This window comes from Morus notabilis, unplaced genomic scaffold (assembly GCF_000414095.1).
Source record: "Morus notabilis unplaced genomic scaffold, ASM41409v2 Scaffold299, whole genome shotgun sequence".
NCBI lineage: Eukaryota > Viridiplantae > Streptophyta > Magnoliopsida > Rosales > Moraceae > Morus > Morus notabilis.
This window is the reverse complement of record NW_010359540.1, coordinates 118,710-134,101: the sequence shown is the minus strand read 5'-3', so window position 1 is coordinate 134,101 and position 15,392 is coordinate 118,710. Positions and strand designations below refer to the sequence as shown.

The 15,392-nt window shown below is 32.1% G+C and overlaps 1 protein-coding gene across 1 annotated transcript; it reads right to left on the bottom strand.

Moving 5' to 3' along the window:
- Nucleotides 1–3,998: 3,998 nt before the first annotated feature.
- Nucleotides 3,999–4,934, bottom strand: LOC21390591 (chitinase 2). Its single transcript, XM_010094702.1, has one exon. The coding sequence runs from the start codon at nt 4,932–4,934 to the stop codon at nt 3,999–4,001; it is 936 nt and encodes a 311-aa protein (XP_010093004.1).
- Nucleotides 4,935–15,392: the final 10,458 nt, after the last annotated feature.

The following is a 15,392-nucleotide window of genomic DNA, read 5'->3' as shown; positions in this document are numbered from 1 at the left end:
AAAAGAGAAACTACAAAGGAGATAGTGAGAGATCAAGAGAGGAAGTTTCGCCATTCATATGCCTTGTACTAGTTTTTTTTCCAACCCATTGAGTAAAGTATATAATTATCTATATACATTTCAATATTATATAGTAATGAGCTGCACAATGCATCAATAAATATTTCTTAACGCTATACCAATAAAATTTTTCAATCGTAAGTGATAATCTTAAGCACGGAAATCCATGTTGCTTTAAGTAAGCCAGAGACATGATTTGTAATTCCAACCCAACCAACCCACTAAAGAGAAGTGAAGGATATAATAAACATAACGGGCTCGTTTAGTTCGCTGATTCGAGTTGAGATGTGATTTTATGTGAGAGCTTTTTACTGTAGCAAAAAAGTTAGATGTGATTGTTTGTGAGAGCTTTTTACTGTAGCAAAACTTGAATTCTAAACTCGAATCAGCGAAATGAACGGTGCCTGATTGATTCTAATATTATAACCCTAAGCATGACTGTCAACAGAGAGTTAAAGACCACTTGCCCTAGATCGAGGAATCATTTTCTCGATGGAATGGACGGAAAAAAATAAATAAAGACAAATTTTTATTCTTTATTTATTTTTATATGTGATGACCAAATCGAGAAACGTCTCTAAAACTCATTAGCACGTGATCGCTTAAAATACTTTAATTAATTAAAGTAAAATTTACAAAAAAATAAAAAATAAAAAAAGCATATACCAAGTCTCAATCTTCTCAAAACCAAATTGCATACATACAATTTAAAAGTTTTATCATAACAAAACATATTGTGGAATTAAAAATGCGTGTAGTATCCATTTCTCATTCTCCACACTGCTCGCATGCCGTTATGCACAATCCATTATTCACAAGTTAATTTCCTACAATATGAATACATCCTAGGGGTGAGTTTATACTCAACAAGTATGAATTTAAGTCCCGCTAATTAAAAACAGAGTACTTAAAGCATAACAATAATGCATATGCCAATTAAACTCTTTTATGAACTTGACTTATTAAATCTAATGGGCCTAAGTGTTCATACCGATTGCGTGCGATCAACAGGTAGAAAGGGTTTGCAAGGTCCCCAGCTACACCGTGATCATAATTCATTTCATCATTTGTATTCCTAAACATAAGCTCCCCAATCTCGGGAGGTTGGTACGACACTCAACTTTAAATTGTTTTCATTAATTCATTAGTGAGCATGTAACATGACATGACATTCTATATCATAGAGCATAGACATGTATAATATTTCACTTTAAAACTTATTCATATTGTAGGTGAGATTCTCACTTACCTGCTATCAGCCAAGGTTAGGACTATATTATATTACTCGCCGAGGTTAACCTCTACTGCCGTGTTCTATAAAGAAAACTCACTGAGAGTGTGAGTTTGACTCATTATAAGCTAGTCTATTAGCTTAGTCTATTTAGGAATTCATTCTTATACTTAGAAATATTTCCTTTTTAAATAGAGATCTTTTAACTTCTTTCACATTACAAGGATTATTTTTAATAAATCCTGATCATATACTTTTCCTTAATTACCTTTGCTAATTGGTCCTAGGTTAACAACTTAATTGTCTAAGTTACTATTTCATATTATTTCTTACTTTGGGCCCAAAATTTGTATTAAGGCCCATTAGTCTCCAACATGTCTACAATGGTCTTTTACACTAGCGTGTCTAACTTAGGCTTGAAAAGTTGTTGGCTTAGTACGGGTGTTAGGCCCGTACTTAGTGTTTTTTTTATAAAAAAAATTCTCAATCCAATCTTTTTTTAAAAAATCATTAGTAAATCCCATTTTATTGCTAGTAATATTGCCGGTTACTAAGAATTGGGCCTAGTAAATACTTAGGAGACGTTTGGTAAGGGGATTCATACCATGATTTGAATCATAGTTCATGGTTCGCTACAGTGTTTTCTCTCACAAAATACACGTAAATAAAAAATTGTTCTAATCCATGAACCATAAGTTTGTAACACTTTTAAGATTTCTTATTTTGTCTTAAACTTTCAATTCCTGAAAAACTCAAATTCAAACGTTTTAAAAAATCCGAACTGTTTCAAATCCTTTGTGATAAACTTTTATGTTTTTCCTTAATCTTTAATCGACTACGTTTTAGAGTTAGATTCTTAAAATCTAAACTTTGCAAAGTTTCTTCGTCTCAATGTGATCTAAAAGTTTCATGTTTCATTGAAAATGAGGTTCGGCGTCGGAAATGACCGAAATCTAAAAAATAATGGCGACACAAATATTATTTTGTGCAGTTTTTGAAAACGTCCCAAAAACGCGTCCTAAAATCAGAATTGTGATTTTTCACAGTCACAGAGATTTGTTCATAACGTCGAAAACTTTGAGATACCTGACTCAAAAATCCTGAAATTATCCTCTAAAGGTTCAAAAAACAGAAAAACAGAAACTATGTCAAGTTAACAGTTTTGGACAATTTTTATGAAATTCGGGGCAGTTTTGGAAAAATGTCTAAAAACACATTTTAGGGGCATAATTGAGATTTATCTCAGTTATAAGGAAAAGTTCAGCACCTCATGATCTACAACTTTTGTGAAATAGAATTTTTCTCAATTTAGATCTAACAGCTTCGAATTTTAAGTCAAAATAGACTAAAAATTTTAACTCAAAAATAAAACTTACCAACTTAAATTTTTTTGCATCCTTATCCTCTTAATGTTAACATGAAAAGTTTAGAACTTGTTCCAAACACACAAAACAACAACCTTGAAACATGAAATACAATTTCAAAATGTAGATCTAACATTAAAAATCCCATGCATGTGAAGATCTAACCTTTTAACACACATAAAATAAAACTTGGTAAACAATCCAAACTTTGTTCTTAAAGTTAAAAGATCAAGATAAGTTTTGAAAAGTCTTGCCACAAGACTTAGGAGAGGAAGGGTTTTGACCACCAAGGTGAGAGATTCCTACAAAGATTCAAACTTTTAAGGAGAGTTAGAAATTTGAACAAAGAAAATCAAAAGAGGAAAGTTTTGATCTTTATCCTTGAATGTGCTAAGAATTCCTACACAAATTTCTTCTCGTTCTTTTAGATTGTGATTTGAAGTCTTCTTTGTGTGAGAGAAGTGGAAAAATTTTGAAGAGGGGGCTTGTGAGGTTCGGCCAAGAGAGGAGAAAAGAGAGGGAGAAGGTGAAAAATAAGGAAATGGTAAAAAAATGAGCTTAATTCTAAATGGTGGTATTTATAGACAATTGGTTAATTATACTTAACCATAATTCTTAGGCTTCTTAGCCTCACTAATTGGATAAAAATTTTGATTAACCATGTTAATTACGGGCTGCCCACGACTAAGAGAAAAAAAGAGATAAATCTCCTTAATGATGACTTATAACACCTTTCAACTCAAGGTCAAATTAAGTCCCATCATTATCTCCCACTAAAGTCTTCTCTTATCAAATCAAACTTACACTGATAGTAGTTTCTAAATTAGTTTACATGACAAATATTTTCTGACGGTTTTCAGTTCACTGTTAAAAACACAGTCCTACATTATATTTGGTAGAAATTAATACCGGTTTAGATTTAAAATCGCATAGATTATTTGGGTTGTTTTCTGACTTTAAAATGCCTTAAAATAACTTAAAATCTAAGTTCAACATACGTGTCTTAAACTCTCAGTAAAATATGATAATCGACAATGTCGATTTCTGAGCCCGGCTTTACAGTTTTTACTAAAACCGCGAATCATGTTAACTCTGATTTTACTAATTAGCAATTAAGGATTTCTTTAAATTTTAGAATGCTTCTCCGAGCATTGCTAATACTGTACAATACTCAGGAATTATATCACTAATCACTCCACCATAATATCCACACACTATCGTAAAAACCAACCACAGATTCATAAACACAGAACGTCAAAATACATAAATAGCAACGTGGAATGTAATCCAAGGCTAGCCATATTTCTTAATAAGATATTATCATACATAATTATACTAGATTACTAGTGGTGACCTGCCAAAAGCGCTTGAGATCTCTTCTCATAGCGAAAGCCATTCTTCTTCGAATCATCGGCAGACCAAACAAAGATACCATGAAGCCGTTTTTGTCTCTTGAGCCTATTACACGCCGTGAAAAAACCGTTCTCCGGCGACAATCCGCCGCTGCCATCGCTAATAAAGCTGGTCAGCACCTTCCCACCGTGATAATTAGAGCTTTGGGTGTTGAAATAATCAATAAACTGGGACACCGTCGTGCCCTCATCATACGCGTAGAATTGGAAGTTGACGTAGTCTATAAAGTGCCCGTATTTTTTCCACAGAGCCAAATAATGGCTCTGAACTTGGTCATCGTCAAAAGGAGCTATGGAAGCAAACGAAATGACCCCTTTTCTCTTCAGGGTCTTTATCAGCCGCCCGATGCACTCTGCGAAAGTGTCGGGATCGGAGCTGAAATGCTCGTAGTCGATGTCGATCCCGTCAAGGTTGTACTGTTCGATGATGCCCGTGAGAGTGGAAACCGCATTGGAAACCCACGAGTCCACCGAGGAAGGTTTGAAGTAAGCGTAGCCGTTTCCGACGCTGTCTCCTCCTAGGCTTAAGGCGACTTTGACTTTGGAATGGGAATTTTTGATGGAGGAAACCTCGGATGGGCTGAGATTGTCGGAGTCCCAGAAGACGTTGAATTTGCCGTTGGTCGGAGAAGAGCCGGAGGAGTCGTAGTCAATGGCGAAGGAGAGAATGAAGTGGAAGTCAACGTTTGGGTTGATGGGGACGTCGGAGAATTTAACGTTGTTGAATTCGGCCCCTATGTATTCCCTGAAGAGGTTTGTGTTCGAAGGGTGTGCTTGGACTTGGATGGATTTGTACGAGGTGATTAAGAGCAGTAGTAGTGTTTGGAAGAATAATTGGGTAGCCATGAGCTTTGGAATTCGTGCCATCGAAGTTCGTGAATTGTGGGCGCTATATGTGGTAAGTATTACTGAAAGTCTGAAACGGATTGGTGTAACTTGTGAGGTTATAGTTGTGTATATATATAGTAGTTCTGAAGTAATTACTAATTAGGGATTTATGATGTGATTGTGTACCGTAGCCGTAGTTACTACATCACATCAAAGAAAGATGAATTCTAAAATATCTCCCACATGGTGTTTTATACATAAACATTGATGTTCTAGTTGAACAGTTTGTTGTTTTGTATTGGGAGGTAATGAATATGTCCTTGTATAATGATGATGTGTCTTTGTTACAAAATTTACTAAATTATTATAGATTACTTTAAGAGAACTAGTAATAGGTTGTTTGGTTGGAAGATTCGTCCACTGATTCGAATTATAGTTCGTAATACGTTACAATATTTTTTTTCACAAAAAATACACGTAAATTGAAAATAATTTTAATCACATAATTTTAATCCATGAACCAAATATCTCTTGAATTGACCATCATATTCTTCGTACGCCCTATTTGTATTGTGAATGGTGTGTTAGCGGTTTCTTGTTCACTATCATGAGGATAGGCGTACGAAGCCGAAAATTGAAGTATTGGGATAATGCGGCAAAATAAATTATAAGTACATGCTATGGCTTGGAGGGAACTTCACGATTCATTAATATGACTTTTAGTTAGTGGAATTGGAGTGGTTGGGACGGATTGCAATCTTTGGAGATAAATTAGAGGATGTTTGGTAGAGGGATTCGTTCCCTGATTCGAATTATAATTCGTAGTTTGCTACAGTATTTTCTCTTACAAAAAATTCACGTAAATCGAAAATGATTCAAATCACATGGTTTGAATGCTCCAACCAAACGTCCTCTTAATGTCCGGGAAGGCTAAGAAATTATCAGTTTGGCCCATAAATCGTCTCTTTTTGAGAGTTCAGATTTACTATTTTAATTTTCTTTTCTCAGCTGTTTCTTTACTAATTATTTACCATGTTGTTTAAATTTAGAAATTTAATCACATAAATAAATACAAAATATTAAAAAACTTAAATAATTTATAAAGTGTCAAAATTTAATTAGAGAGACAACTATTGAAATAAAAATAAATAAATAATAAGACAACAGATCTTGACTACTCCTTTAACAAGGATTATCTTAATGCGTTAATAGATAGTCTACTGATTTAGGCGTCCTAGCTATTTCTCATGCACAAGAGGTCTAATATTAGACAGACTAATGTATAACTCAGGAATATTTGAGCATTAACTTGTTTTATTGTATAGCGCAAAGGACTAAGGTAATCTTTGCGGACAGAGAGTTATAAATCATATTTCTTAGAATGTCTTATAATATGGATAAGTTCAAATATATAAACATCCTCTCTTTTTTTTCTCGGAATGCTATGTCTAATCTTATGTTTTTAGGAATATTACTAACCTTGTTTTCTCACTTTACAATCTTTTCCCTCTTTAATTCGGTCAAAATAGTTGTAAGAAAAAGTAATTTTAAATGTCTTATAATATGGATAAGTTCAAATATATAAACATCCTCTCTTTTTTTCTCGGAATGCTATGTCTAATCTTATGTTTTTAGGAATATTACTAACGTTGTTTTCTCACTTTACAATCTTTTCCCTCTTTAATTCGGTTAAAATAGTTGTAAGAAAAAGTAATTTTAACGTTTTTTTTTAATCGTAATGTTATTGGGAATTATTTTGGTCCAAAACCAAATTGGTTAAATCAGCCAAAAAAAAAATCCCAAATTTAAATAAACGTATCAAATTTTCCAAAAGTAAAATAAAAAACAATCAAGAAAAAGAGGGGGGAAAAAAAAAAGAAAACCACATATACACATAATGTTATTCGTAATGTTATGGGTCGCGTCTTTAGTAGCACGAACCACATATACACATAGAATTTAATATCACGGTTTAAGCATGTGTTAGGATTATTAGCATTGTTAGTTCTTAAATTATGTGCATTCTGTCATTTTAGTTAATAAACTTTTAATAATTACAAATTACTCTCGTAACTTTTGATTTTTGATTATTTTGGTCATTGCACACTAAATTGACTATGGATTTTTAAAATTTCACATAGATCACCACATCCTAGACAAAAATAACTAAAAACTTTCAAATATATAATTACATTAAATGCTAACTATTCTATTTACGGTTATTACAAGTCGTTAAAAATTTAGAACAATTTGCATTTAATGTAACTATTTTTGAAAAAAATTTAAGTTCTTATACGTAATCATCTATGAGAAATTTTAGAAATTATTTATAAATTTTAGTATGCAGAGATTAAAGTGCTTAAAAATTAAAAGTTCAGGAATTAAAGTGACGACAATGCATATAATTTAAGAATTAATAGAACTAATTACCCATGGTTTATTATAAATTCTTTATATACAAACATGCAAGATTAAGAGTAAGTTAGATATAAAAAAAACGCAAGTTAATTAATTTCAAATAGAGTTAATTATATGTATGTTCATAGTGCAATGGATGAAAAAAGGAATGTCTTTATTTGCATATAAATATGTAAAAACAATCCGTAATGGTATTCCTATCTTTTGTCAACGGCCTCTTAAAATTAATTATACAAATTCATAACCATCCATATAAAAGGAGTATATTCAAAATGATATTATATCAATAACCATAAAATAAACAGATTAATAATATTGTCGAATTAAAAGGATATCTTAAATATAGAGTCTAAAAGAAGCCATTTCGTGTAAATACTCCTTTTGAATATAGAAATGGGTCAGTAACATGTATTAACGATCTCTAATCCAACATTTACAAAGTAAAAGGAAAAAGAAGATAAATACTCTTATTAGAATGCATAAGTCTAGATTTTTATATTTTACTCTAATTAAAAGAGTATTAATCAAGAATAAAGAGTAAAAATTAAGATCCAAAAGAAAAATTTATTGTGCGTTTGGTTGGTGGATTCATGCCATAGTTCGGATCATAATTCGTGGCTCGCTACAGTATTTTTTCTCATAAAAAACACACGTAAATCAAAAATAATTCTGAATCTATGAACTAAAAGTCCACCTAATTTTCTCTCTTTTTATTTTTTATTTATTTATTTTTAAATGATGCAGTCAAGTACGTTACAAGACTGGGCCCAATCGGTTAAAAGTTTGCTAGACAGAAGGCATAACAGGATTTTCTTTACATTTAGGGTTTGTTTAGTTTGAGGATTCAAACTATATGATTCGAACCATTTTCGATTTACGTGTATTTTTTATGAGAAAAAATACTATAACGAACCACAAATCATGATTCGAATCAGGAAACGAATCTCTCTACCAAATGCCCCCTTAGAAACGCTAACGCAACATTCACAATACAAAAAGCAGGGCCCAAGAAAACGAGGGATTTTTGGATACAAGCTTATAAAGTGCTATAGTGATTGGGGGGGACTTTGACAAGTCAAGCCTATTTTCTGCCCTGCCTTAATGTCAAAGAAAGTATGGCAAGGCCAACAACGACCACAGAAGTACTAGTCTAAACGACAATAATTGATGTTGGTGACGAAAGAGCTATTCATTTCTAACAGCATGACCACCCCCTTTGGTTAAAAGCATTTTTCTCTAATTATACATTTGCGGTTGATGGGTGTTTTTATCACCCTATTCACATTTGTACTTCGATCAACCCACATTTAGTGGCAGACTTATATGGGCCTCTTTAACATAACTGGGCTGAGTTAGGCCCAACAATCAATCTACTTCTTGGAATGGTGCAAAAATTTGGTAGCTAGAAGATGTAATTAGGAACTCTTACTTCAGTCTAGTCGTAGACATAGAGTAAAGTACATATTAAACTCCACCACGGTGTAGAGTTCGAATTTCCTCACTCTAACATCAAAAAAAGTAAGGGGAAAAAAAAAGTTGTAATCAAGAAAAGATATGCCTTGACTTTTCAGTGGAATATGATCAGCACTTATTATTATTTTTTTCCCTGTAAAAGAAGCAAAACTAGTGCTTTACACGCTAAACTCTTTCCTGCTGGTAAGTTGTTACATACACTGAGGGCGCGTTCATTTTACTGACTCAAATTTATTAATTTGAGTTAAGATCCCATTTATTTTATCAATTCGAATTTAAAATTTAAGTTTTGTTACAGTAAAAAGCTCTTAAAAACCGTCACATCTAACTTTTTTACTACAGTAAAAAACTTTAATATAAAGTCACATCTCAACTTGAATTAACGAACTAAACAAGCCATAAGAAAGTGGATTTGAGTTGTAAGAAATTTGAGTTTAGTTTGGACTTTGAGTTAAGTGTTTAGGAGGAGATTGATTTGACATTTAAAACTTGAGTTTTGTATTCACTTATACTAAAGTCAAACTCCAATTACAAATAAGTGTCTTTTTCTGCAGAGACAATCCGCACTGTATAACTAAACTTGAGTAATGGGAAAATAAAAAGAGTTTCGTTTAGTAAACGTATAATTCGGTCCAATTTCACACCTGAGTTGGGCTTACTCGAATGTGATCTACGAATTGAATGGCCCTAAATCTACTTGCACAAAATTGTCCGCCTGAATGACCACCATTGCATGTGAGGAAAGTAGACTAAAGAAGATATATAGCTAAAAAAAAGCACCACGTCTACTTGACTTTCTGATCGATTTTTTTTTTTTTTTAATTCAGATATGATCAATTAAACTTCATGTACTTTAATTTACTGGTGCAACGTCATGAATATTGTAATGAAACATCTGCTTTTCACCCCACACTTCGGATACCATGGTGATCATTATAAGCACCAAGAGAAAGTAGCCAAAGTATTGACTGGTAGATGCTTCATTTTGCGCTAGTCTGGTCCTGCAGCACACGCTTAGGATACTAAAATGCTTGTTGAACTTGCTATTATGAGTCAAACATTATTAAAATTGTAGTTGGTAGTTTAATAGCGACTGATCAACTGAACTGATGCTGTTTTTCATCACTTTCAGACTAAGCAGCATTTTTCATTTTCGTGTGTGGACAAGTATTGTACTGATGAAGATTCTTTTGCAATTAGGAAAGTTTCTAAAAGATGGTCTAGTGAGCAATTTTGGAGGTTTTGATTTTTGTGACAATTTTGAAATAATGCAAACATATATAAGTGGCAGCTCTTATGTACAGGACAATGTGCCTAATTTATAGTTTCTGATATTCCAAGAAGAATGTACGTACACACATAATATGGTTCTTGTCATAAGTACACATTTTTCCTAAACACTCAAAAACTGTTGTGTTTGTCTTGGTAATGTTTCTGTTCCTCAAAGGAGTTAAATTCTTGGGCACAAATCATCATGTGAGTGAGACCATTTAGCGCTGGGGATGGGCTAGAATGATGGGTTTTGCATGATGCGTTGTCACATGAACCTAGATTGGGAGAGTTCATAAAATTAACCAGATCTTATCAGTAAAGCATACTTCTGACTCCATTTCATTCTCCTAAAGCAAATGGGCGGTTAGCCCCACTTTTTTTCTTATTTATTTTCTTATTTTGTTGCTTATTTTGTTTTAGACCCTCATTCGTTTAGTCCTACATATTCATCCAACCATACACCATACACCATACACACAGAGTCTTTGTCATAAGCCGTCAAATAATTAATCAGTTAACACATGTGGTGATGGCATAGCGACGAAAGATGACCTATCAGAACTCTCTCACTTAATATTCATGAATTGATTCTCATTGTTTACAGTGTAACTAAATTTATACCTATTATCAACCTGTCAAATACGGCACCGCCAATGGCCCCTCCATTCTATCGGTTGAGTACTGTAAGATATAAGCATTATATGCATGCACCCAAGTTGAATGTGATAGGCACATTTCTAAGGAAGGAACATCTAAGTTGACACAGATAATAGATCATGTGAAACATAAAGGACCTTCAAAAGTACGGAGTAGACATAGGGCGCGATTCGTTGTAAAATTATTTTATTTTTTATATGAAATGAAAATAAAAACGTTTTCAATCTCAAATAAAAATTATTTTTAAAAATGCGTTTAATAGTTTTATCAAGAAATTATTTTCAGTGTAAAAAATCTCATTAATGTCTCTCTTTCTCTTTCTCTGCTCGAGAGAGGAGAAAATGAAAATAAAAAATGAGAAACGACTAAAAGTCGTTTTTCATTTCTCTCTCATTTTACACTAAACCAAAAAATCGTTTTTATTTCTGTTTTTTGTCTTTATTGCGCCAAACGCCGTTTTGAAAACGTTTTCATTTTTTCTTTCTCAAAAAATGTAAAAAATAAAAACATGATCAATTCTAAACACGGCCATAATTTTTAAGTTTTTAACCCGCATCAACTCATGATTTATGATCTATTGAGTCCCGTACAGCTGCTAGTAACAAACTAGGTGATTTATATTGTAATAATAATAATACTAATAATAATAATAAAACTTAACCTACTAGTACATTAGGCCTGTCAGAAAATCTTCTTAATAGAGACATTCTCTGATACGTTAACATACTAATAGGTCATGTTTTTTGTTTACAGAATCTGTATAAAATCACGTAAAAATTAAAAAATACATGAATTCAACAGTTAAAAAAACTTGACTTATTAGTACACCAAGCGTGTAAGAGAATCTTCTTAATAATAAATTTATTCATCTCAGTTACAGTCCACACTTGAAATTGCTGATCTCATCCTAATTATAATTACACAAGTAATTAATGCAACTCTCATTCTGCTGTACGTCACGTGGGAAGACAGATATTCAGTACCAGAATTTGGTCTATCCTCTAAAATGGAATTCTAAATTGTAAATTCCGTTAGAAGTTGTTTTTCTAACTACCTGTGTGGAACTGGGCAAGACTTTTGCTCAAAGGGTCTATAAATTTGGAGTTGGGAATTATGTGGAGCATAGCGATATGCAGGTAGAAAGAATCAAAAACTTCTTTCACTGTTAAATGTCAGTAAAAGGGCGATATCAAAATTGGGAAGAGACTGATCAAGTATTGAAGTAAAGCGTAAGGCAGCATGTACATGGAGTATGTCCCAAGTAACAGTTCCACTTCACTGAAAATATATATATTATTGAAGGAAGGCCATATGGTAATTTTCTTTTGCTGCAATCAAAAAAGGAAAAAATAAAAATAAAATTAGAAGGAAAAGTCAATCAAAGGAGATTCTATAGGTGATCTGTCCCCACATGGGTAACTTGTGCTACGTGTCCCAAATGCGATGCTTGATGTGGGCCTCGTTTATTTTGTGAATTTGAGTTTTTAATTCAAGTTAAGATGTGATATTTTCTTAGAGCTTTTCACTGTAGTAAAAAAAAAAATTAATGTGATATTTTCTGAGAATTTTTTACTGTAGAAATCTAAAACTGAAAACTCGAATCGGTGAAATGAACGAGACCTGATTTTCTTCTTGGGAGTCCACCACATGCTTTTGGAATTGACCACATTGGAATCAGATTATGTTGAATTTCAATTGCTGTGGCAGTAGAATTTAATAATGTTTATTGACGAGGGGCCATAGATTGAAGCATAGCTGCAAGGGAAGAATGAAGATCCTACTATTACTACTTTTTTTGTTTTGTTTTGTTTTGTCATAAATGGTTTTTATCATGCAAATTACTTTCTTGTCGCAGCATTATGGTAACAATTAATGCAACTGTGTGGGACGTATTGGATTTTCACAACATTAGTGATGCTTAATTTCCATGGATCTCATATATATTTTCTTTAACCAAATTTCTTGGTTCGAAACTTAGTAATACAATTCTTGATTTTGTACTCCTTTTTCTATTTACTATCCCATTAAGAAATTCTTAATAAATTTTTTTTAAAAAAAAATACTATAACAAAAAATTTGAGCCGTAATTAGAGTCGCAAGAACTTTAGAGTTTAAAAAATATGGTAAATTTGTTTCATTGCTGGTCCCCTTTTTGCCAGAAAGCTTTGATGGACTGCTTGTTCAGGAATAAGATAATCGAAGGGCACATATGTTGCACCTTTACAAACGATCTATATGCAGATTAATAAGACGTAGGCCAATAATTGTATCTATCCATACGGGTGTCCAATATCGTGCCTGCATACATTTTTATTTTTCTAATATGTTTTCCTTTTTTGTTTTTCACGAAATAACAACTGCATACATATCATATGTGGACACGTATGCATTCATGGTCATAAAAATCAATATCCAGCCTCTTTTTTTTTTTTTTTTTTTTTTTTTAAAAAAAAAAATCCCCCCCCTTTTTTTTTTTTTTTTTTTTTTTTAATAAAAGAAGTATTACAACATGCACACCGATTCTGTTCATTTCACTAATTTAAATTTAAAATTTAAGTTTTGTTACAATAAAAAATTCTCATAAATAATCACATTTAATTTTTTTACTACAGTAAAAAATTTTCACATAAAGTCACATCTCAACTCAAATTAAAAATTCGAATCAACAAACTAAACGAGCCCACTACACCTTAAATGCTTATAAAAAAAATCTTAAAATAGACACACACAAAAAGTAGCCTGAGGCTAAGAAGGAAAGAAAAAAGTTATTTATTGACCAAGTTCGATCCTCTTTTTTTATTTTTTATTTTTATAAATTTTACCGTCCAATAAATAGCATTGGTTTTGATCATTTGTTCTAGAGTCTTGAGGTTTTTTTTTTTTCCTCTGGACACCTTTCCTTTCTGCTTGTTTCGACGAGGGTTTTCTTATTTCCAATAACGGTGTTGAAAGGTAATGATATCATTGGGCCCTAAGGTGACATCATTTCATAAAAAATGGAAGTAACCCTTAAAATATATATATATATATATATATATATATAGAGAGAGAGAGAGAGAGAGAGAGAGAGAGAGAGAGAGCAATTGTTGCTACCAACTGGATCCAAATGGCAATTCTCAAGTCAATGATGAATCACAAGAAAACATTATAATCTTGTGCCTCAATAAATTTAAGAGTAAGTAATCTCTTTCACATGGGTGACGAGTAAGTAAACTATGCCGCAAAAACCATGCCATGGCCTATAGGTTACTACCTAGCCTCAAGAGTTAGGGCTCGTTTAATTCACTGATTTAAATTTTTAATTTGAGTTAAAATATGATTTTATGTGAGAATTTTTTACTATAATAGAAAAATTAAATATGACTGTTTATGAGAATTTTTTACTGTAACAAAACTCGAATTTTAAATTTAAATCAATGAAATGAATGAGTGCTTAGTTTTGTTTCCCTCGGAAGCTTTTGCAATGTGTTAACAGACAACGGTTTTAAGTTGGCAAAAGAGGTGCATTTCGGACGGATGGGGAAACGAGAGCAGCAAGTATAGGTTCTTGGCTTTGGCTAAGAAGGGAAATGAAAAGTGTTTTTTTAAATTAAAAAAAAAAGAAAAAAAGAAGTAGAAAATACTAGGCCACCAAACAACATGTGCCTCCTCACTTCACTCTTTATCACGTGGGGTAACTTTGCCACCACATTCAAACCCCACTTGTGTCTTCACCCTTTTGATCATCTTCCACGTTTCTTCTCCCATTTATCTGCTCTCCTATTTATCAACAATTCTCTTTTAATTGTGCTAATGAATAAAGACCCTTCACAAGGAAGTTGGATTATATATATATATATATATATATATGTATATATACCAATTAAAAGGATAGTCTTCAGTGATTTGGATATTAAATATGTAATAGACCTCTTTCACTCTTCCTGAGAAGACTGTATTTTCATGTAAAATATAAAAGCGAAAAAAAATAATAAGACATTAATTTATCCTAACATATATAAATATTATGCTTTTCATTTGTATATATTCTCTTTTTTTTTTTTTTTTTTTTTTTTTTTTTTTTTTTTTTTTTTTTTTGGTTATTAAAAGAGAGGGTTCTAATAGAGTGCAGAAGAGATAAAAGGCGAACTACTAGTATCTCATGACGTGGAATCAAGGAACATGGTATTACCCCAAATACATTAAATGAAATTAGGCCTCATTAACTTCGCTGATTCGAGTTTAGAATTCGAGTTGAGATGTGATTTTATGTGAGAGCTTTTTACTGTAGTAAAAAAGTTAGATGTGATTGTTTATGAGAGCTTTTTACTGTAGAAAAACTCAAATTCTAAACTCGAATCAACGAAGTGAACGAGGCCAGTGTTCAACTTCAAGATATTATTATATTCAAGAAAAAAACTTGAAGATGTTCTTTTCTCAAAAACAAAAAACAAAAAACAAAAAAAAAGAAAAAAAGAAAAAAAAAGAAAAGAAAAAAGAAACTTGAAGATAATATTGAAGATAGACAAAGTCGAAGTGGGTTAAAAAATGAGAGTGAAAGTAAAACACCTAAAATTCAAAAAAAAAAAAAAAAGTCTAACTAGGAGCTGAATGTATTTGTTTTTAGTTTGTTCCTTGGAACAATTTCTGTCCAAACCAATGTATAATAAAGTGCCCTTTCACAACATGTGTCCTCCC